The sequence below is a fragment of the Drosophila navojoa genome, chromosome 5, assembly GCF_054131105.1.
Source record: "Drosophila navojoa isolate 15081-1374.11 chromosome 5, UAZ_NAV_1.0, whole genome shotgun sequence".
Classification (NCBI taxonomy): domain Eukaryota; kingdom Metazoa; phylum Arthropoda; class Insecta; order Diptera; family Drosophilidae; genus Drosophila; species Drosophila navojoa.
Window position 1 is genome coordinate 5,589,554 of NC_142893.1, and position 22,576 is coordinate 5,612,129.

At 40.1% G+C, this 22,576-nt stretch overlaps 6 protein-coding genes across 12 annotated transcripts; 3 read left to right on the forward strand and 3 right to left on the reverse strand.

Moving 5' to 3' along the window:
* Nucleotides 1-12: 12 nt before the first annotated feature.
* COX7C (Cytochrome c oxidase subunit 7C) lies at nt 13-692 on the forward strand. Of its 2 annotated transcripts, none has more exons than XM_018103566.3 (3): nt 13-206; nt 323-510; nt 581-692. In XM_018103566.3, the coding sequence occupies exons 1-2, from the start codon at nt 123-125 to the stop codon at nt 437-439; spliced, it is 201 nt and encodes a 66-aa protein (XP_017959055.1). In that variant the 5' UTR covers nt 13-122; the 3' UTR covers nt 440-510; nt 581-692. The 2 variants fall into 2 exon arrangements, with proteins under 2 accessions (XP_017959055.1, XP_089117795.1); XM_089261669.1 differs by having other exon boundaries at nt 323-505.
* A 50-nt stretch (nt 693-742) lies between these two features.
* On the forward strand, nt 743-1,376 carry COX7CL (Cytochrome c oxidase subunit 7C-like). Its single transcript, XM_018103563.3, has 3 exons — nt 743-975; nt 1,039-1,172; nt 1,232-1,376. The coding sequence occupies exons 1-3, from the start codon at nt 889-891 to the stop codon at nt 1,239-1,241; spliced, it is 231 nt and encodes a 76-aa protein (XP_017959052.1). The 5' UTR covers nt 743-888; the 3' UTR covers nt 1,242-1,376.
* On the reverse strand, nt 1,350-2,517 carry sel (canopy family protein seele). The gene is made up of 3 exons (XM_018103558.3): nt 2,124-2,517; nt 1,897-2,064; nt 1,350-1,835 (listed from the first exon to the last, which is right to left on the reverse strand). Exons 1-3 carry the CDS (start codon nt 2,212-2,214, stop codon nt 1,519-1,521), a joined length of 576 nt encoding a protein of 191 aa, XP_017959047.1. The 5' UTR covers nt 2,215-2,517; the 3' UTR covers nt 1,350-1,518.
* A 429-nt stretch (nt 2,518-2,946) lies between these two features.
* On the forward strand, nt 2,947-15,361 carry magu (SPARC related modular calcium binding-like protein magu). 4 transcript variants are annotated; one of them, XM_089261667.1, is made up of 10 exons: nt 2,947-3,099; nt 12,176-12,344; nt 12,425-12,909; nt 13,027-13,141; nt 13,773-14,018; nt 14,090-14,244; nt 14,325-14,590; nt 14,652-14,783; nt 14,845-14,984; nt 15,060-15,361. In XM_089261667.1, exons 2-10 carry the CDS (start codon nt 12,233-12,235, stop codon nt 15,119-15,121), a joined length of 1,713 nt encoding a protein of 570 aa, XP_089117793.1. In that variant the 5' UTR covers nt 2,947-3,099; nt 12,176-12,232; the 3' UTR covers nt 15,122-15,361. The 4 variants fall into 4 exon arrangements, with proteins under 4 accessions (XP_089117793.1, XP_017958997.2, XP_089117794.1 ...); XM_018103508.3 differs by lacking the exon at nt 2,947-3,099 and adding an exon at nt 8,358-9,072; XM_089261666.1 differs by lacking the exon at nt 2,947-3,099 and adding an exon at nt 8,360-9,072 and having other exon boundaries at nt 14,150-14,244.
* Def (Defensin) lies at nt 4,799-5,162 on the reverse strand. Its single transcript, XM_018103562.3, has one exon. It carries the CDS (start codon nt 5,095-5,097, stop codon nt 4,828-4,830), a length of 270 nt encoding a protein of 89 aa, XP_017959051.1. The 5' UTR covers nt 5,098-5,162; the 3' UTR covers nt 4,799-4,827.
* A 205-nt stretch (nt 15,362-15,566) lies between the features above and the next one.
* LOC108653171 (nose resistant to fluoxetine protein 6) lies at nt 15,567-22,102 on the reverse strand. 3 transcript variants are annotated; one of them, XM_018103495.3, is made up of 6 exons: nt 21,497-22,102; nt 18,501-18,870; nt 17,576-18,422; nt 16,535-16,900; nt 15,935-16,478; nt 15,567-15,880 (listed from the first exon to the last, which is right to left on the reverse strand). In XM_018103495.3, the coding sequence occupies exons 2-6, from the start codon at nt 18,862-18,864 to the stop codon at nt 15,758-15,760; spliced, it is 2,244 nt and encodes a 747-aa protein (XP_017958984.1). In that variant the 5' UTR covers nt 18,865-18,870; nt 21,497-22,102; the 3' UTR covers nt 15,567-15,757. The 3 variants fall into 3 exon arrangements, with proteins under 3 accessions (XP_017958984.1, XP_017958985.1, XP_089117791.1); XM_018103496.3 differs by lacking the exon at nt 21,497-22,102 and adding an exon at nt 19,285-20,880; XM_089261665.1 differs by lacking the exon at nt 21,497-22,102 and adding an exon at nt 19,007-19,228.
* Nucleotides 22,103-22,576: the final 474 nt, after the last annotated feature.

The window sequence follows — 22,576 nt, forward strand, 5'->3', positions numbered from 1 at the left end:
GCAATTGGTCTTACTATCGTATGTAGATATTCTTTAGTTGTGTACACACTTTTTCCCAGCAGACCAACAAATTCTGCGCTTGCAATATACATCTAGTGAAAACTAAAAGCAAATTAATTAACATGTTGGGCCGCAGCAGTGTAATTGCACGTAACTTCTCCCAATCGATGGTGCGCTATGGCGGCCATGGTGGTATTCCCGGTGAGGTAAGCAGCTATTGATCGAGTGGCGTATTCGTCTTGTTACATAACGTGCAGAAACGTAATCCTTAAGGAAAATCAAATGATATCACTCACATTGCATATCAATATTTCAATTATAGAACCTGCCCTTCAGCCTACAGAACAAGTATAGAATCACCGCTCTGTTCACTGTTGGCTGCGTGTTGGGCTTTGGTGCGCCCTTCCTGATCGTTCGTCATCAGCTGTTGAAGAAGTAAGTGGCATCCGCAGCCTCGACAGCCGCAGCGACAACAAATACAACGAACTGCATAAAATAAAAATATGTAAGGTTAGTTTTTATCTACATTCCAATTGAATTTGTTGGACAATTTTTTAATTCTTGTGCATTGTTTTCGCAGATTACGTTGTTGTTTGTTGTGGCCGCCACATGTCGGTCAATGTGTTGCAGTTTTTACCTTTAAGTCAAAAGTTTAAACCGTAATAAAGTTACCCAAACCTGAAACACAAAAACGTTAGATGTTTTCCCTTAAGTATAAATATAAATATAATAAGTAGGCTTTGTTTAAGGAAGCGATACTGCTAGTATACATTTGAATTCATAGTTGGCAGACATTATTCACATTTCGTGCTGAGCGTATCGTATCAGTATATAATCTAAAATATCAGACTTGAATTGTTAAAACAGTTTATTTTTCGGCTCATAAATATGTTTGCTCTACGCGCTGATGTACGCAAAATTTATGCGCCTTTCATGCGCCAAATGTCCGGTTATCCCGGTGGTGTTCCTGGCTTGGTAAGCTAGTATATGTCTATCTATATATACGATCTGCAACTGCGCCTCCTCCTATTACAATAGAATCTGCCCTTTCGCCGGGCACTTGAGAGTCCAGTGCGTTTAACTATATCATGGCTAATTTTGGGCATTCTTGGATTTGGTGCTCCATGGCTGGTTGTTCGTCATCAGATGCTGCGTAATGTCACAACTGAGCCGTAAGCTGAGCATACAATATTGTCAATGAGTAGGTCTTTAAATATTTTCACTTCTACAGCTCTGAATAGACTCGTATGACATTATGAAATAATGTTTGGTGTGCCTTCAATACAATAAATAAGTGGTTTATTTCGACCGACAAAAAAAAAAAACAGTTACTCCATAACACATGCGTATTATAAATAAAAATGGAATTGCACATCAACATTTTATTTCGTTTAAATTGGACAAATATAATTTAGACATCATTCTAAATTTAGTTATTGTCGTTAAGTCAAAATAGTTCACCTGTTACAGGTGGCATAGAAATCATAGAAATTAATTATTCACTGAATCGGTTATTGTTCACAATTCTTCTTTACTGCCAAAATCATATTCCTCCTGCACGGGCGCCTCGTCACAGTATTTGGCCTGAGTCGAGCAGATCTTTATATCCAAATCGTTGCCCAAGTCTTCTGCTTGGAAGGCTTTAAGGAATACCTCTTCATTGTCATCGAGCACCTCTAGACAAAAGTGGCCGAGACTTTTGTTGAGATCACCATCTTGTACAAAATCAACGAGCGACGATTCTGGATTCATTTGGCCGTTGACTATCATTTTGAGTAGCGCAAACTTGCCATTGCTCTTATAGGTAGCCTTTAGATAGTCATCCATCTTTTCACCTGCAAAATAGAGATGGTGAATATGATATCTATACATCTGTTTATCATATGGGCTACTCACAAATCTTCTCCATTAGCTCCGTTAGAAACATTTCTGATTTAATGTAGCGCACGCGTTTGCTTATGGAATTGCCTTGGGCATCCAGTCGAAAGCCGCTAACGTCTACCATCTTATTGGCATCCTCTTTCGCTATGGCATCCTCAAGCTCCTGCACCGTTGCCTTGCACACTGAGGAAAATCGGTTAGTAATTGCCAACAGGTTGTCTTGTCTCGTTCGCCGCACTTACCATGGCATTTAACTTCCTTTGATGTAAAACTGTAGCTGTGCACTTGAGCAACGGCTAGCAGCAGAAAACAGCATAATATTAAGTCGCTCATTGTATTTATAATTTATAACTATTTAACAATTTATTTCTAATTATTACTTTTCAACTATTTAAACCACGTCAGCACAATTTAAACTGAGAGCTCCGAGCTGAGTGATAATTGACAGGCAGTTTCGCACTAATTGTGGCGACAGCTAAAGCGACGACAATCCCAACAAAATGATTTAAGTTACTACTTCAATGTTTTGCTAGCCGCTCGAATTTAGTAGATAAGAAAAAACGCGGTTGCTACCTCTCTTCCAAAATTATCAACAAAATAACAAGAATTTAACAGTGATGTTTACTGTAAAGCGGCAGAAGTGAACATTTTTCTAACCTGTTGTTAACAGCGAGCATCTATCTTCTACAGCGATTCGGCAATATTAGATTGTTAACAACAATCAATTATTAAAAAATTATTATCCCGCATTTCTTTTTTTTAATAAATTTTAAAGTAAAATCTAGCAAAATTTAATGAAAATAATAAATGTGGCATTCATTTAAATTTTAACAGCTACCACACAGCTCTGATTCTAATGTTAAATAACAGCACCGCAAAGTGCTCAGCTGTCATTTAGTTTTAGTATTTTTGCTAGTATTATAATTCACACATTTAAATTGTTGGCGGCATGTGTTTGCTGGCGAAATTGTATTCTCTTGCATAATTTCTCTCTCCTAGGTTCTGCTGTGAGATTAAAGATAATATGTAGTATATGTTTGAAATGCGCAATGCTGATAACTAAAGGCTCAGTGTAAATAAAGTAACTCTCGCGAGCGGTTCTTCGAGACGCTATCGAGGCAAATATTCAACAATTAGAAAATATATGTAAAATAACGCAAGCCGAAATTGTTGTAACTGTTGCTGTTGCTACTTTTGTTGTTCCGGCCGGTTTCATTTGTTAGTGTAACATAACACTTAAATCATTTTGTAAATTTATGCCCACGACACTCGCAATTCAGTATTAATTCCAATAATTTTTTATTAAACAATTTCGTTTCGAGATCACGTATAATTGGCGTTAATTGATCGTGTGTCTGCGCTCTGCTCTGTGTTTGTATCTGAAGACTGCGGCTGTGCAATGAGCATCGTAGACACAGAAGCACATTCTCTTCTCTCCTGTTGTTCAGTGCTTATGTTCATTTAATTGATAAGAATAGGCATTTGTGCGCACAGTTCATTGTGGAATTGTATTTGCTTAGCTATATATTTAATGTGTGATAAGTCAATATGCAAATTAACGTTGGCAAAATTTCATAATTTATTTAAGAATGAAGTGTAGCTCTTGCTATCAATTCATTTGCTTTCCTGATCTACAGCCCATGTGCCCATCCGTCGACAGCTCTGACCCAAAACTCTGGGCAAATGCGATAAGCGTGCCCATTAAAGTCTTTTAAAATCAAATAAACATAAAATTCGCGTGAAAAGTGAGAAGAAACAAAAGTAAACAATTCACAGGCACGCCAATTCTGCGCTGTCTGTTGCTGCTGATGCTGCTGCTGCTTTTGAACTTTAAGCTAAAAGTTCGTTCAAATATAATTGATTAAAATATGCGAGCATATGAAGCAGATCGACGCTGGCGCCATCTATGAACCAGTTGCGTAAACTGCCAACAGCCGGCAATGCGGCACAGTTCATAGCAAGGCGATAATCAACTGAAAAGGTGACGACAGGTGGGAATAGAATGAATGAAAGGAAATGCTAGTTGCTGCTTCACCTGAAAACTGATGCCTATGCTCATTTGCTATAATAATACAAACAGTTTTATATATAATGTTCATATACATTTATATGCATTTATATGTTACATTTGAATTCGTGTCTTATACAGTATCAGTATGGCCATCTGCATTGGCATACTCGCCGACAACCTAAACCGCATTTCCCTGGCACAAACCCATATTGCGCTGCAGGCTGTTTGCCCGGGTTTGTGGAGAGGATCTCAGCTGGACTCGCTTCCCGAACCTCCTGTACGCCAGCTTGCTGAAGATCTACTGGCTTGATGGCAGCGTCTACCAAAGCCATGGATACGAGTACAGTAAGCACCAGGATAAGCTTCATGGTTGTTGTAGTTTTCGCTTAAATTTTCCTCAATCGGTATAACTTCTGACTTGCAGACAGCTGGAAAACTTGACTAATTGTGGATAGTAGAGACAGTGAATCGAAGGTTTTTATACCTGACACACAGCTTTGTCTCTATTAATACGTACATATGTACCTAGATAAGTCAGGGGGCTCTCAACCGAGCATTGATATTGCTTGTCAAATACGCAAAGATTATACGGAACATTATTTAATTTATTAAGCTGTTGTTGATCTCCTTATGTAGGTCATGAATTTTCAGTATTTTAACTGGGCTTTGATATTTCGGTAAATAGAAGAAAACCACATACCTCTCTTAACACCTGTCGCTTTTACGAAGAGGAATATATTCCACAGTTTATAGTGCTTTTCATGTTTATCAGTTGAAACATCATAAAGTTTTTCTATAGATGTATATACATATGTATATCGATTGGATCCCTGATCAGATCCATGTACAGAGACTTGAATACTTCAAGTTATCAAATGAATTCATTACACTAGAGATATTATATTGATGTGAAATAATGTTTTATTCCAAGTAATTCAACGTCTACAAACACACACAGCCTTATCATTGCAATAGCCGCCGCTCTTGCCTAGGCCAATGCAATGCACAGCACAGGCCGAGTGATTCACACTGAAGCCGCTTAGCAGATCGCATGTGGCACGCTTAAGGCGACTGTGTGACTCCTGCTGAGTGGGTTCCACGGCCCCGGGCTCGCGTCCATCGAGTGAGTCCTGCTCCAAGGGTTGTGCCTGGACCAAGTAGACCACGACAGCCAGCAGTATGCCTAGGTATGCGATGAACTTCATGGATGCTCCTGAATGCTTCCGATAGACTTTCAGTTGATACACTATTGATGCTCATTGAGACTCGCACAGTCTTTTATATGCAGAAAAGCGCGACTATATCAAGGTTCATAAGCCGAGTTCAGTTCAGGGTGTTCCCAAATGGGGAAGTCTTGGAAAGGTACTTTATAAATTCGTATTGCTTTCTGGTGAGATGATAAGAGCATCTACATATATATGTGTATGTGTGTATACATGCATGTATGCATATATAGTGAAGCGTAAACTTAACAAGATCTAGACTGTATAGAATATTTATCGAAATTTCGCAGAAGCGTGCAAAATTTCTTGTATAAAATAATTTATTATTCTTTTTAAGAACTGTGCAATTAATTTGGTTTGAGTTTGTTTTGCTTAGCACAAGATTGTTATACTCGCTTAAGAGTTGAAAGGAGTATATTGGTTTGGTGTGATATCTACATATTTGATGCTGTAATTGTATTGGAGACTTGACATTGGGAATATATTCTAATATATGTATACCGTCATCTTAGGTTTATTTAGTGTCAAATACAAAAAACAATATCACTTGAATATAAATTTATTTTCTTATGAAATTATCATTGGTTTGTCAAATCGGCAAAATATAAATAATATTTTACTCTACCGATAGATACATAGGCTAAGTAGCTTTAGTTCTTGAACGAGTATCATGCAATCGCTACATCTACATATATTCAACCAAGTGCTTTGATTTTCCACTAAACTGTTTAATTGTTTTGCAAGTGCGCAGATTCCAATAGCAAATCCAAATCCAATTGCGACTGCGATTGCGATTTCGATTCTAATACTCTGCAGCTACAGCTATAGATACAGATATATGTATGTAGCTGCAGATACAGCTATAAATGCGTAGCTATAACAAATCATTTCAGCCGAATTGTAGCTTGAAGAAAACAAACAAACAAACAAACCAAGTAAATAAGAAGAAGCATCACAGAATGATTAGTTAAGTACAAGAGGAGGGCGTAATGTTTGTCTTGTCTCTGTATCTTTGTATCTGTATCTGCATCTGTATCTGTATCTGTATCTGTTTTTGTTGCTGTTTCAATTTTGGGATTTTGTTGCTTGTGTGTGCGTATGTGTGTGTTCTGTTGATCAACATCGAAGAGTGGCTAGGAGGGCGGCGAGGGAGTGGAGAGAGGGGACTACCAAATGCGTCTTCATCGTTGTCCATTGGACTGTGGCTATTATTATTATTGACACCGCTCGAGTGGTTTCTTCTTGTACCCCTTTATTGAATGGACTCCGTGTTACAGTCTCTGCCTCACTGTGTGTGTGTGTGTGCGTGTGTGTGTGTCTGTGTCTGTGTTTACCTTTGTTATCGACGTTGGTGTATTGAATTTGGCGTCATACTGTCTGCCAGTCGCTGTCTGAGCCTACCAATCCACACACACACACATACACACGCACACACACACTTAGATATCTATAGCATGTTCGGCTGGCCATAAAAGAAGACCACAAAAAACAAGTAAGAAAGCTCTAGTCGAGACTGCTCGACTACGAGATCCCCTGAACCCTACGACCAACTGATATTTCAATAATAACACGCACACACACACACACGAATACAAACAAACAAACGCACACACATACACATACAAACAAACACACGCATACACACACACTCACATATACAGGCGATTGCGCTTGAGTTGCGCTGCAGTGTTGGCAATATTATAACTTATTCGTTGAATAATTTAATTTCTAGACGTACGATCGTACTGAAACTTTCAGAAAGTAATTATAACGTTGAAATGTATGTGTATACCGAAGCACAAGTCTCTAGTATTTGATATACGACTTTTACAAAGATGAGGGTGAGGGGGTGGATTAAGGGGTGGGGGTAAATTTTAACAAAAACCGAAATTGTATAAAATACATCTTAATATACATTTTAAATTTGGAGACTCTAGCTTAAAAGACGTAGGAGATATAATTTTTAAAATGATCTTCGATAAGGTTTTTTATCGATAAAAAAGTATCGGAATGAGTTATCGTTTTTTAGTGATAAACTCGATATCCGCGTGATATATACGGACATTTTAAAAAAAAGTTGAAGTCTCTAGCTCTTATATCTTCTGAAATCGACGCGTTCAAACATACGGACAGACGGACGGACGGACGGACGGACGGACGGACGGACGGACGGACGGACGGACGGACGGACAGACAGACGGACAGGGCTAAATCGACTCAGCTCGTCGCCCTGATCAAGAATATATATACTTTGTGGGGTCTGCCACGCCTCCTTCTGCCTGTTACATACATTTTAACAAAACCATTATACCCTGATTTCCCATTTTCAATGGGTTCAGGGTATAAAAAGACTACACAATGGGCTGAAGGGGGCAGAGAGCGGGTCAGAGGCAAGGGCCGCTGCTTTTGCCGTCACACTGTCTGGCAGGTTTCACACTCACTCACACACACACACGCACACAGTGACAGGTACATGGACATGGGCACCGTCACCGGCCGGCGGGGCAGCAACAGCAGCGGCAGCAGCAGCTCTATAAATCACAGACGTGCGACTGACTGCCTGGCTGGCAGGAGAGGCAGGAGCTCTGTGTGTCTCAGACCCAGTCTCAAGCCCAGTCCCAGTCCCAGTCCCAGTTGCAAGTACATAGCTCACGTTTTTCCTTTTCTTCTCCTTTTATTTAACTTCGTTTTTCGTTGTTTTTTTTCGCCTTTACCTTTGCTTGGGCCACAGCTGGTTCAGAGATCGCGTCGCTGATCCCACCAACTGGCAGTGGCTTCTTTTTGTTTTAGGCTCTTTGGCTGAGGCGAAAACCTCTTCAGATATACAAAGGAAGATAAATTTCACACTCGCACACACATGCAGAGAGAGTGAGAGAGGATCGCTGTGCCTTTATGCTAAGCGCTCGCTGTCCAGGCCGGGCCAAGCCAGGCCAGTGCGGACCAGTATAAGCAGGCATAAAGATAAGATATGGCAGTAGACACTGCCAGACATTGTGGCGACATCGACGATATTGTCGATGCGATGCCTAATGCGGCTGACCAATGCCTCGCATATATGTATGTTGCTCTCTCGCTCGTCTGTCATTTGGCTATCCCTTTCGCTGTGCGCGCACTCTATCTCTTTTGCGCGCATACGTTCGCTCTCCTCCTCTCTCTTTCTCTCTCTCTCTCTCTCGCTCGGTCTGTGGCGAGGGCCACTTTAGGCCACATATATTTATATGTATATATTCCCGACTATACTCCTATTGAACTGCTTGCGTTTCAGTCGTATTTGAAACTTGGCGACGCACGGTTTGGTTTTTCACTTTTTACAGTTTTAGTCTCGCGCTCTGCGGCTCGATTTTTCACTCTGTGTATAATTTTTGCGCAAATACAAACAAGCAAACAGTAAATAGTAAACAGCAAACAAACAAACAACAAACAAACAAGCAGCAGCCACAACAACAACAACAACAATTGCTATAGCTTTCATAAGTTCATATAAAGCTAAAATACATCGAGCACTCGCCCATCGATATACATATATACATATATATTTATATCTAGAGTATAGACATATGCGTAACATCCAATCTCTATCAACCGAATTGGCCAAGATTTGAGCCAAAAATAGCGCGCCGGATATCGATAAACAAATAATATATAAAGCAGACAACAATTTCCAACAGAAGCCAACGCGAATTGCGAATCTGTGCAAAAAGTTCGAAATATCAGAGAAATATACATACATATATATATTATATATACTATATACATATAATGCAATAATCAGCTTGTGCTTGTGCCATTAATAAATTACCAAATTCTATTGACACTTGAATCAAAAATCAGATGAAAATGTTTATCAAATGCCTGAGCATTACGTTTTGTGTGCTGCTCGCGCAGCTGATGGTCGAGAGCTTGGAGCAGCCGGAGCAGCAGCAGCAGCAGCCGAAGGAGACGCGACTTGATCTGCCCGTAAGTTAACCGAAAGCGTGTAAATCCCAAGAAAATACTTGAATATTCCAGGTATTAAGAGAGTAGAGCAAACTGTGATTGAGCCTGATTGCTACAAATTGTCTGCACAGTCGGACTTTGACTTTTTAGCCAGCTTTTGTATCTCTCTTCTTTTGGGCTTTGCTTTTTTTTTTTGCACCTTCTTTTGTATTTTATTTTTAAGTTGAAGAGCTGCCGCCGCGCTGTCTGCGATTTCTGCTTTGCCGGCAAATACCCTCGCCCCCAGCACCAGACCCCTTCTCCCTTGCCGTTCCTCAAGTCTGCGCGCAGCTCCTGCTCGGCTTTGGCTTTGGCTTTGTTTTTGTTTCATCTGACCGACGAACGTGTTTTGTTGTTCTCTGCTCTCCTGCTTCTTTTTTTTTTTTTTTTGAGGAGCAGCAAAAGAATCGGCACAAAAAGCGCTGAGATGTAAAATATATAAAAATGGTCACAAGTCAAAAGCGTTTTGGCCAGGTAGGAATAGACTGGGCGGGAGAGAACAAGAGAGAGAGAGGTAGAGGCAGAGGGAGCGAGAGAGTGGGTAGGGGAGGGAAGGCAGATGGCCCATTGGCCATTGGCAGTGTCCAGTTCCATTGGCACTAAGCTGCCCGCTCAGCCTGATGATGACAAAGTGTGAAGCAGTATTTCAAGTGCTGTTCTCATTCTCGCCCCGAGCTCTCCCTGCCCGCCGCCACAAGCTCCACGGCGAGCGTGAGAACTGTCAGTCAATAATTGTTTTTTTTTCTCTCATTTTTTTTTTGTTTGGTGTGTCGTTATCGAACAGAACAATCCTTGAGCTGTCGCCATATATAAAAATGATATATATACACACGGAGAGATGTGTGCAGGGTATTTTATACTCATATAGCTAGCCATACATCGTCACATTATGGCTGGCACGTTGCTGAATAACGCCCTTTTTTGCATAGAAAACAGAAAGAAATGCCATTTGCATTAACAATTAGAGAATTGGCGCCCCGCATTTGGACGAATTCATAAGTTAATACAGATGAGCTAGAGACAGTCTCGTATATCATTCCAGCTACTCGCCTTACGACATCTGCGCTGAGCCAGCACTATTTGCATATGGTATATAGAATACAAGTGCAAGTATATGTATATGAATATATACATTTCTATACTGTATGAATTTCATGTTTATCCATGTGTCTAAGGGAATTCAAAACGGCGACTCACCTGTTCACAATCGATTCGATTACAGCGCGATGCCAGCGCGTGCTCCAAAAATCAAATAGAACTCGAAGAGTCAATACAAAATGGCTACGCCTCTGCCCTAACTGTGTGTGTGTGGCTATATACCTGATAAGAAGTCATTGTTGTACAATTGTATAACATTTCTCTTTTCGGGCTACTGGTATTGAGTTTCCATTCTTCAAATATGGGACTTACAAATGATAATTGTTATGCATTCGTTTTATGGCTGTTTGCTCTATTGTCGAAGAGTTTGTTGAGCAAGAATTTTGGGTTATTGTGGAACGGGAGCAGCTCAATTGGTGTTTATTGAAAGCTATTGAGTGAAGGGTATGTGAAATGGAGCTCGTGTAAATAAGACATTATTGAATTGTAAAGCTGAGGAACGTGGAATGAAACAAATGCAAGCAGCTGGGGTTCACATGTTGAATGAAATATCACTACAATAGATATATTTCTAATGTCAGTCAGACATTAGCTATAATTGGACTAATGTGTAAGGAACATGGAATGAAACATTGTAACATAGCTCTAACTGCTACTATAAATAGTTTTAATTGCTACAACTTTCATTATAATTGATGATCTTACGAACATGAATAGGGAGCATTTAAATTGAAGCTTAAAAAGCAATTAAGATCAGACTGAAACAAGTGATTTTATGACACAAATGTTGCAAACTCTAAGGTGTTAAACCAGTTGTAGAATTTTATATGTAATACAAAAATAATTATATCTAAGAACCTTTCCAATGTGCACATAAAAATTGTTGAAATACGAGCACTTCGATGTCATCTAATAACTTGCAATCATAGCAGAAATATCTTGTGCAGTTATACAACTCTATTTCGCCTGGCTTTTGCGCGCAGCTTGTAACTAATTAGTGTCAAGAAAATTGTTGTAGTTTATCTAAAGAGTAGCAAATCGACGATAAAAAGTGGTAGTCACTATTGGGCAGAAGTGAACGACTGGCAGATACCCTAAAAAAATAATAATATAAACAATAAATGTTTGCGCTCAGCTTTTTGGATGAGATGAGCCATGGCAAATGGTATATGGGTAAAAAAGATTACGACAGACGGATGCTAACTGACAAAGGAAGAAGGAATGGTCTGATAAATAGACAAAAAGTCGGACGAGCAAGATGACAGACCACGGATATAAAGCGTAATAGATGGACGCACCTAGGGACGATCTTGATACTGCAGGAACACATATATACATTCCATAATTAGCCACACACTTCGGGCTGCCTGTGACACAAATTTGCATATACTCGCATATATCATACCCAAAATTAGCATTTTCAACAGGGTATAAAAAAGAGCTGCTGCAATGACAAAACCCAAGTGCTACGCAATTGCAAGGGGAGGTGATGGGTGGGGGCCAATGTAGTATTTTTTTTTTCATACGCTCGTTATTATTTGGAGTAAACTAGAATTACGCGTAGTCAGCTCGAAAAAAGTTTTTAATTTTTTATTTTTTTTCTGCTTCAAGTGGTTAGCCAGTTGGTCTGGCCATAATATTTGGCCAGACATTCAAATGGTGGCAGCCGCTGAGATGCCATATTCAAGTTATATGGCTTGAATCAGTTTGATTTTCAGAGCTCTTGCGGCGTGCCCCGCGAGCGATTCCAGCCCAACTGATTCGTATGCAAGACTTGATTTTGGCGACCATAAATGTAATAAATCATTTAACGCGTGCTTGATATTATTATTTATATCTATCTCTGTCTCTCTCTCTCTGTCTCTGTATACATTGATATATATATGTATATACACATATATGTATCTTAACGTATTTTGGCGTGTAAGTCGCATAGTAAAGCAAATATTTGACTCACACCTTCACTTCTCTCACACCTTTTTGCCAGCTGTCGCAGTCGCTGTCCGAGTGCGCCGCCAAGCAAGGCGAATGCGACGAGAGCGAAATGGAGCCCGTTTGTGGCACAGACGATCAGACCTATCCCACACGCTGTCACCTGCTGCGGGTGCAGTGCAGCGGCCATCAGGTCAGCCTCAAGCATCGCGGCAATTGCAAAGGTAAGAGCTCGAGCTTTAGCTGGGAATTCCCTATACATCTATCTCACTCTCGCTATCTCTTTCTCTCTTTCCACATGTAGGCTGCCTGGTGGCACGTCAGTATGCTAGGCGCGAGCGTGAACGCAATCCGAAAATCTTCTTTCCGCGCTGTCGCAGCGACGGCAACTATGCAGCCGTACAGTGCCTGGGCGACACCGGCTGCTGGTGCAGCGACAGCAGCGGTAATCCCATTAAGAACACGTCGACGCGCCGCAGCCGGCCGAAGTGCAGCGCCTTCAGGCGCAGCAATCGTCGCCGATCGCCTCAGCGTCAGCTCAACTCGGAAGCGGATAGCCGTGAAGCTGGCAACGGACATCGGGCGTGCAGCAAAACGGATCGTCAGGCATTCAATAGTCACTTAATCGAATTGCTGCGCAACGAGCACGCCAAATCCGGCCAGCCGTTGCCAGCCGGTGGCTTGAGCGATGCGGCTATACTGGATTGGAAATTTGCCCAAATGGATGGGAATGCCAATCAGTTGCTGGACAGGCAAGAAGTGCGTGAGCTCAAGAAGCTTGTCAAGCGGGTGAGTAGCTATTGCTGTAGCTGTCCATGTCACTCAGTCAACCACAATATAACTCGAAACTCGAAACACTCTATTTTATATGCACACACACACACACACACACATACACATATACAGTCGGTTAAGCCCAGACGTTGTGGACGTGCCTTTGGCAAATACTGTGATGTCAACAGAGACGATAGCCTGTCCCGTCTGGAGTGGAGCAGCTGCCTGACCAAAGATGCCAGCCAACGTAAGTAGCTCTTTAAATATAATATAGAATACTTAACTGCATGGGGAGTATATGAGAATCACAAAGAGAGGCAAAGCATGATATCAACTGTAGACTAAGCATTGCATGCGCTATGTTTATACCAGGGGATATTAAGGTGTATAACTAAATGGGATAGTAACTTGACTTGCTGAGAATCACTGAGAAAGGCAGTAGAGAAAACTAGATCGGAAATGATGTCATAACTGCCTTAGTTTCATCCGTATGCTTTGTGAGAATCACAGAGAAATAAAGTACTTGCAGTTCTGACTCTACATTTAAGTTATCATAGTGTCATTTTCAACAGCAACCTTAACTGCTTTGCGAGAATCATAGAGAAAGGCATTAGTTTTTGCCTCTTAGATAAGCCAACTTTATAAATTAGAACATTTAACAGCATACCTAACCAGTAGCAGTACTTTAACAATATGCGAATCACGGAGAGAGGCAGTGCATGATGTAGTTTTTTCGTCCTGTTGCATGAGTACCGAAATTTGTAATATTTACTTACCTTAACCATAAATGTTTATGTTGTGTGTGTTTCTCTGTTCTCTGTTTTTTGTTTCCATCTACCAAACCAAACGAAATTCCTGCCGCCCCCCTCCACCTACAGGTAAAATGCTGACAAGCAGTCCAACGATCAGCTCCATTATATCGCCCACAATACCACGTCGCACGCACTATAACATACACCATACAAATATCAATCAAGATCATACAAACACGAATATAATCGGAGGCAATTCGCGTATCCATGAGCTGGGCAATGGAAGCGAGGAGCACGACGATGATGACTATGCGGGCGAGGTTGAGGACTCGAGCATGACACAATATTCACATCGCATATCGCCAGTTAATTGTACGTACCTATTGGGGCTACAAGACTAACGAATCTATTTTTGAATAATACATCCAAGTAACATCCAATAGCACTTGGCATGCTTTCAAAGGGCAGTATCGAGTCTATTCTAATGGGCCTTTCGTTCACAGTTCTGATGGACAAAACAGCTGAGACAACGAACAACGAGAGCGAAGTCGATGCCAACTGCTGGACAGATCGAGCAGTGGCACGTGAAGAGCAGCGCGTAAGTCCAATCGGATCCAACTTTCTCATGCCCAACCGTCCAATATCCATGCAGCGATGTTAACCTGATAACATTTTCAGCATGATGGCAACAGATCGTTCTACGTGCCCGAATGCATGCCCGATGGTCGCTATAAGCGGGTTCAGTGCTACAGTTCCATCTGCTGGTGTGTCAACGAGGAGACGGGCAAGAATATTCCCGGCACTTTCGGTCAGACGAGGCCCCAGTGTGATGAGGTCAGCGCCGTGCGACCCATGAAAGGCTGCACCGAGCCCCGAAAAACGCAATTTCTCAAAGAGCTCAAAGCGTTTTTCAACACTCAAATATTACCCAGCAGTAATTCGGGGTAAGTTGATACACATATAAAATGCGTATTTCTTCAATAACTGAGCCAACTATATATCCAGCAACTCGACCTTGTGGAAGTCGGAGGATGAACGCATTGCCACGCTGAGTTTTGTTTTTCTGGACAAAAACAAAAACAAGTCGTGGGAGCGCAAAGAGTGGAAGGTCTTCCGTGATCTGGTCACAAGATCCAGGTGTGTAACTTTTCTACTCTCGAGTAATTTGGTTTCCTTTTAATAAAAACGTCCTTTGCAGCAATTTGAGCAAATGTGGCAAAAAATTGCCACGCTACTGTGATGCCAATGACGATAAGATAATCTCGTTGTCTGAGTGGTTGAACTGTCTGCAATCGCAGCGAGCAGAGAGCACCACCACTGCCAAGCCGACACAGTCAAGTGAGTTTAGATTACCTCATACACAACAATTTCATGAAAATTATCCTTCTGTCCTCTTTTCATTTTTTCCTTTAGACGAGACGGCTACGTCGAGGCTCCTGGGATCAAATCCGTTGGAGCAATATCTTAAAGATTAGTTTTTTATAATGATGAACGTTGCTTGTTTTTGGGCTGCTACTCATTAGATGTCGTGCCATGTTGCGAGGAAGTGCTTGAATATATTCACTCACTCATACACACACACAAACACATATACACTCACACTCACCCGCACAAACACTCACATTCCTAGCATATAGATTCTACGATACACATATGTATGTAATTAGTGTTGTAAATATTAATGAATATAAATGTTTAAGTTAATTGTAATGAAACATTGATCACAAAATGATCAGACTTAAAATATTTGAATATTTTTTCATTGGCGCGCATACTACTGCAGCCAACTTCACGGCGCGCCAAGCAAACATGCTTTTGCAATCCCACCACGATCAAGTTTGCGTCGCTTAAGGTTGGCTGCGCACGCATTTTTCTGCTCCGCTGCAGCCCGCCAATAAGTTTATCGATAAGCATTTCAGGTTTAGTTAAAACTGTAAAATCGCGTGTTTCACTTTATTTGGTTAGCCATATAACACTAAATAATTATATATTTCTATATGTAGACTTGAATATCTGTAAACCTGGGTACGTTTCGTGAATTATATACATACTTAAGAATATACTAAATGCATCAATTGTTCACAGAACAGAGCAAAGAGTTGTTTACAAAATTAGGTAGTTTTTGGTTTTCTTAATAACAAACTTGACAAATTGCTGTATGGCAACTCGAATGCCATTGAAAAAACAATGGACGCCAGGTAGACAATCAAAGTAAATCCGCAACAAATAATGCACTGAAATAAACAAATGCTTATTATAACAAAATATTGGTTCATAAACGTACATACCAGCATAATGGGGTCTGCATGCGTGCTGGAACTACTGAGACCATAGATCAAGGATATTATCAAAGGATTGAGCAAGTAGAAGGCATAGGATACACGATTCAAATGCTGAAAGCAACGTGCTTCCAACAGACGAGACCACCAAACGCCCCGACCCGTTGCACTGCCCACAATCATCCAGCAAACACTCAACGAGAAGCAAATCCGACCCAAGGCGAACAAAGCAATGGTTATCATGTAACCCAAGTCCCTTTTGACTGTCGAATGGATGCAGATCAGAAAGACAAGCAGGCAGATGTGCCATAGCCAACGTTGTTGTCCCTCACTCAATTGATAGCTCACACGGCGCTCAGCCAGGCAGAATGCTACTATGGAGCCCACAATATAGGGCAGCACGCGCACAATGGGATTTATATAGATCTGTGAGCTGGTGCCATAGACTATGTCAATGGAGAACTCAAAATTGCTCTTGATGCCAATACCAAAGGACCACACAATATTTACCGCGAGGCCAGCGAGAGTCAGCAATTTCGCAGACTTGGGATGCCTGCGAAGCAAACGACTTTAATAGAGTGCATAAAATTGAGATTGTATTCAACTCACTTGACATATAGAAACAATATGGCATTTGCAATTAAAAAGAATTGCATATCACAAGCCAAGCTCCAGCTCCAGTTCAGGCATAGATCATTGAAATCATAGAAATTCTGTATGAAGAGCAAATTGCGCCACCAATGCTGACTGCAGATCTCATCGAAACGTTCATTGATGTGATAGACTGAAGTGTCGCCAATGTAGGCAAAAACCAAATCCACGCTGCCAATGACAATCAGATAGAGCGGTACAAGTCTTAAATAACGATGAAACAGTAACTTGCTAAAGAGCTTCACATTGGCTATGGAACCATTATCACGTATTGCCTGCAATTGCTCTGTATTGCGTAAAAAGTTGTACGTCTGCAAAAAACCACTGTGAATATATAAGAAAAATTTAGCAAAATAAGGCAGATTAATACGGCTTGCTCAAACTCAAAAATCTTATTAGCTCCTTCATGTGCTGATCTAGGAATTAAGACAAGTTTAGACTAGATTATTGAGATATTCTAGACTGACTAGAACCTCCCATTAATTTTTGGTACATTTAATGTCAGGTTCAGATAACTGACTACTCTCCTTTAAAACTTGTTTTAATTATTTCTTAATACTGGAATACATGGTCGTTGAAGGACAGCTGTACAATAAATTCAATATAAAATATTAATTTTTTAAAATTAAAAACAAGTGCAATTTAATGTAAGTTCAGATAACATCTAAACTGATATTGTATTAACAAGTTGAAGGACAGCTGATCAATAAATTCAGTAGGTAATATTTTTTCGGCAAAAAAAGACAACAGAATAATAACCTATATATATATATAGAGTTCAAGTTTAAGTAAGTTCACATAATAAGAAAATGTATAGTGAAAAAACAACTATGCCAAAGATACAGGACTCCAAAAACTGCCTTTCACATATTTAGCATATTCTAAAAACCTGACATGAAACAATATTCCAATTTTAGATGCGAATTCAGCACGTTGGCAACCCCTCCGGAAAATTGTAATTTGAAACTCAAAAGCAATTTTGGACCACCTTTCACTCACCTGATTGTGAAGAAGACATCCACCAGTAAGGGAGCCGATGATATGTACTGAAAGAAGATCTGCTCGCCATAGGCCAAGAGCGTTGCTTTGTTGTGCACTGTGAAGTACATAAACCACATCACATGGAAGATCAATATGCCGACAGCGCACACAGAGCGTAGTCCATTGAGCAGTGGGATCTCCGAGGACCTGTTCTCACGCGTGGCAACGATGCGCCGCCAATTGTTGGCCACATCGTAGCAGCTGACGAAGCTCTGCACGGGACGCCACTTGAGCAGGAAATGCAAAGCTCGCCAGATCTCCGATTCGACGGGTGCGAGGCCAGCGCCATCCGCATGCCCGTCCGCTGGCAGCTGTTTGGCCACGCTCAGCTGCTGGGCACAGAGCATGAAGGCACAAGTGACCAACACGAAGCCCACAACAAGCTTGAAGCTCAGCCGGTCGTAGAATACATCTCTCAGCTTCAGGTCCTTTACGTAGAGCACCTCGGGCTGCATTTCGAATATGTCGCTGTCCTTGAAGCTGCCCGCCATATAGTCGCTGGTCAACTGTTGTATCTCGCTCGACTTGCACGAGCTGGGCAAACAGAGACCGATGTGTATTATTTGCTCGGACATCACCTTCAGCTCCACCTGCCAAGGTGAATTGTGTCGCAAATAGATAACGCGATAATCCATATCGAAGGGCGACTTCTGTGTAATTAAACCGTTATGCATTTGACGCTTGTATTGCTTGGACAGCGTTATGCCCAGAGGACGCTGCATGCTGCTGCAGGCCTCTCGACTGCCCAGCCAATAGTTTTGGCCAAATATAAAACCCGACGGTTTGCCACCCGAAGCATCGAGCACTGTACAGCAAAAAGTAAAAGGTAAGCTCTTATACCGTTATGAGGGTACTCGTTCAGTAATCAATAAGTGATCATCACCTTTTAGAGCCCAAGGCTGTTTGTTGAGGATGCTGCGCTGCACGTGCTTCAATTGTGCATGGCAAATGGGATTCACATTGCTCGCATTGGCCACTTCTGTCAGTCCGTAGATGATGGAGCTCTGTGCGAGCAGTGCTTCGTGTCTGTCTGTCTTGGCTCCATCATCATCATTCTCGACTTCATTTGCATTCGCTGTCACAGTCACTTCCAAGTCCTTGTTGGACCAGATATTGCTGCCATTAAGAATCGCATGATCAAACGTCTGCAACTGCAGCGTCGACTCATTCTGTTTGCCAACACAACTCCCCAGCAGGAGACTGAGCCAGAGGGCTGTTGATGCTATACCATATCCGTATCGTGGCATATCTAACTGTAAGCAAAAGTCAAATGAATTAGTTGCATTGTCAATGCTATATGAATATGGTTGAGTGTTCACTTAACAAGTGTGCAAATACAATTAGTGGCTGGCTGTAGAGCACTGCAGCAATACGTCAATCAATACATACGTAGTCATACCGCATTCACAATACTTCACCCAGCGGAACTCTATTTGAGTAGCTTTCCAGGTTTATCCAAGAGTAATCTGCATTTAACAAATAGCCTGTTCATTAGCTGTTAATGACAATGAGCCATAGATCACAGTGCCGCTACCTCGACCATAAACAAATCAAGTTCAAATATCAATTACTTTTTGGGCATATCGTAAGTGCGGTTCAATGTCACCTCATGGCATAGCTAACAAATACATAATAAAAGTGAAAAAACAATTAAAGTCACAAGTCACCTGAAGGTTTATTGGGGCGTCTGTCAATTACGAACTTGCCAATAATATTACCTCTAAAACCCTCTTTGCAATTTGTTCCATAATAAAACTAATTGCTTTGCTCCACGAAGGTTTTTCATTATATAGTTTAACATGTAAACAAGGCATAGCTGGTGACTAAGAAAACATGTTTTTGCTGAGACTTAAAATTGTCTCTGAGAGATTTAAAGTTGCTTTAAATAAAACTGAAATTCTGCCTAGCAGACATTTAGCTGACTGCTATGATATATTTCCTTGCCGTCATGTCTGCCTAGCTGACAGCAGCTGGCTGTTGTCATTCCTTTCCTTTTCAGCTCAGGCTGACTGACATCTAGCTGACTGCTATAATTGCATTGTCCTACAATTTCGTCTTGCATTATTGCAATGCAAATGATTAATGAGAACTTAAAATGGCCCATATTAATTTGTATGATCTAAGACTCCTTAACGCTATTTATTTATGGTCAAATGAAGTTTATTTACTTTTGTATGATCTCTGTGATCTTCAACTACCCTGCCTGCTTATTATTAGCCGTATGATCGAACTATAAATTTTTGCCAGCTTATTCTATATTTGCTTTTGCATTATCAATTGTGAATTATGTTTAGCGATGGGTAAATACGCGTCTTTTCAGGAAGACTTATAAATATTTACACAGTTGTTCAACGAAATCAAATGCGGCAACTGGTGAGACATTCGTTAAAATGAAGCCCTGCGGCCTCAGCAAACAGTGCGACATGTGCAAAAAAAAAAAAAATCTGAAAACCAAATTCAATTCATAAAAAACATACTACTTATATATAGAGTTGTCTGACATAGTTTTTTTGTTTTGTTTTTTTTTCTGTAAGCCCCTTTCGATAGCTGGTTAGTTAATTGCTCTTCGATGAAACCATTTCAAGGGCAAACCCGCCTTTGGGTTTTGCATCTCTTTTTTGTTATACTTTTGTTGTTGTTGTGCTTCCCACTCGTCTTCTTCTTCTTCTTCAGTTTTGGTTATATACTATGCAAATCAGCCGGTACCTTCACCTTTAGTGGGATCCGTTTCCATAATGCCCATTTTTGGCAATATATAAACAAAAAAAACTGAAGATGTTGCAATCCCATACATTTGCCAGCTAACTCATTTCATTTCGAGTTTGTTGATTGCGTTTGGGTGTTAATATAATGAAAATGTTATACATTCAGTTGGCTGCTCGTGGGTTTGGATGTCTTACTCTATAAATATTATTATTATTATTATGGATTGAAGTCAATGCGCTTTTTTGACCTAAGTCAATACGTAGTCAAAGATGCTTGTCCAAGTGCTGTTGATATTTCAACATGTGTGTTGGAACGGCTATTGCGACAGCTCCATTTTAATGTCGATCATTAAGATATGTAATTTAACGTAGTGCCAGATAATCTGAACTTATTTCAAGTTCATGCAAGAATTAATGTAATTTAAATGAGTTTTCACCATTTATTTTTAACTCTTATTTGTTTTATGGAAGGCATTTAAACGCCTTTTTATGTGGGTCATTAACATATAACACATAGGAGCCTTAGCTGAAGTTACAGTTAACTTATTTAAATTTCGAAATCAGTTCAATTTCACTTCATTTGAATTTATTAGTAATAAATACATACATATTTATAGTCATATTTGGAATTCACTTCACGAATATTTTTTTAAATCTATGTTTTAAGTCAAGCTCAAATTTGGTAATTACATAATTCAACTTTGAAATAAACTTGACTTCACTTTAAAAATTTGCATTAAAATTTAATTGAACATGTAATCTATTTATTTGTTTTATAGGGTCATTTGTTTTCCCTGGAATTCTTATTGCTTTTTGTATTTTTACTCCCAAATTGGCTTTAACTTGTTTTATTTTTTACTTAAATAAGAAAAATAAAAATTGTTCTTCACTTTAATTGTGTAAAATATTTTGCAAACAATTTTCGCAATTTCTACTCCAATTATTTAGTTTAGCCTTTTATTATATCGGCTCGCATTTCTTATATATTTTCTTTAAATTTGTAATTTGAATTATCATAAGATAAAATTCACTTAGCAAAATTTGCAATCATCGAATTCGTATTCAGATTTATTGCTTAATATCTGCAACCAAATTAATTGCAGTTATTTCGTTCACTCTTAAATTCAGATCTTTATTGGGATCACCTCAGTGTAGGATTTGCAATTTGACTTACTTTAAGACACAGTTAGTTTATTTAACGCGTCGCAACAAATTAAATCAATTTAAATTGTGCTTCACTTTCGATTTCACTGTATAAATTTCTTTATATTCGCGCTGTTTCGTTAGGCTTTTGCGTTGATTTCGTTGTATCGAGGCATTCGTAAAACCAAAAAACTATAACAAATTATAACATCACATGCAGAGGGTAACAAAAACATTAATCTAAATTCGCTTGATTTTCTGCTTGACTTTGCGCACGTCTGAGTTTTACCGCGAAACTGCTGCGCCCAGCGTCTTTTCTTTAACATTTATAAACTCGGCAAACTCGAAACGCAGCACGTGAACAGGTAGCGGCGACCGCAACAGCAGCAGCAGAAGCAGCAGCAGCCACAGCATCAGCAGCCGCAGCAGCAGCAGCAGCAGCTGTAAAAAGATTCACCGACAACAACAATAACAATAACAAGAAGAGAGCGTAAGACTTCATCAATGCGAACCCATCAAAACAAAACATTTTCAGTCGCTTGGTGACTTTTTTATTTTTTTTCGTAACTCCCTTAAACTATTTGTTGTAATTGCTGTACGTGTGTCTGTCTCTCCAATCTCTCTGTCCTCCTGTCCTGCATTTACCGGCGCGCATGTCATTTAGCTTGCTATGTACAAGGTGACCTGGTCGTTCTTGTTTACCATTGCCAGAGAATTCTCATCCTGTTCGTTCACTTGATAATGACTTGATAATGAACATTTCGTACTTGCTATACCTTAATTAATCGTATATTATAGAATTCATTTTCAGTTTCAGACAAACTGTATCAATTATGATAAACAAACGGCTTAGCTTTTAAAATTAGCATTCTTAATTTTATTATATAAAGAAGGAGAAAGGGGGATGTTGTTAATGAGCTGCTAAGAGAGAGAGAGAGAGAGAGAGAAAGAGAGACGTAGTGATATAAGTAGGGACATTGATCGATATGGAGTATGATAAGATTTTAATTGAAAATTATTCTCCAGAGGGAGTTTGAGAGCATTGGTGCGAAAGACAAAATACTTACTTAATTCAAATAAAGTAAAACTACTGTTTGAACAAAAGCCTATT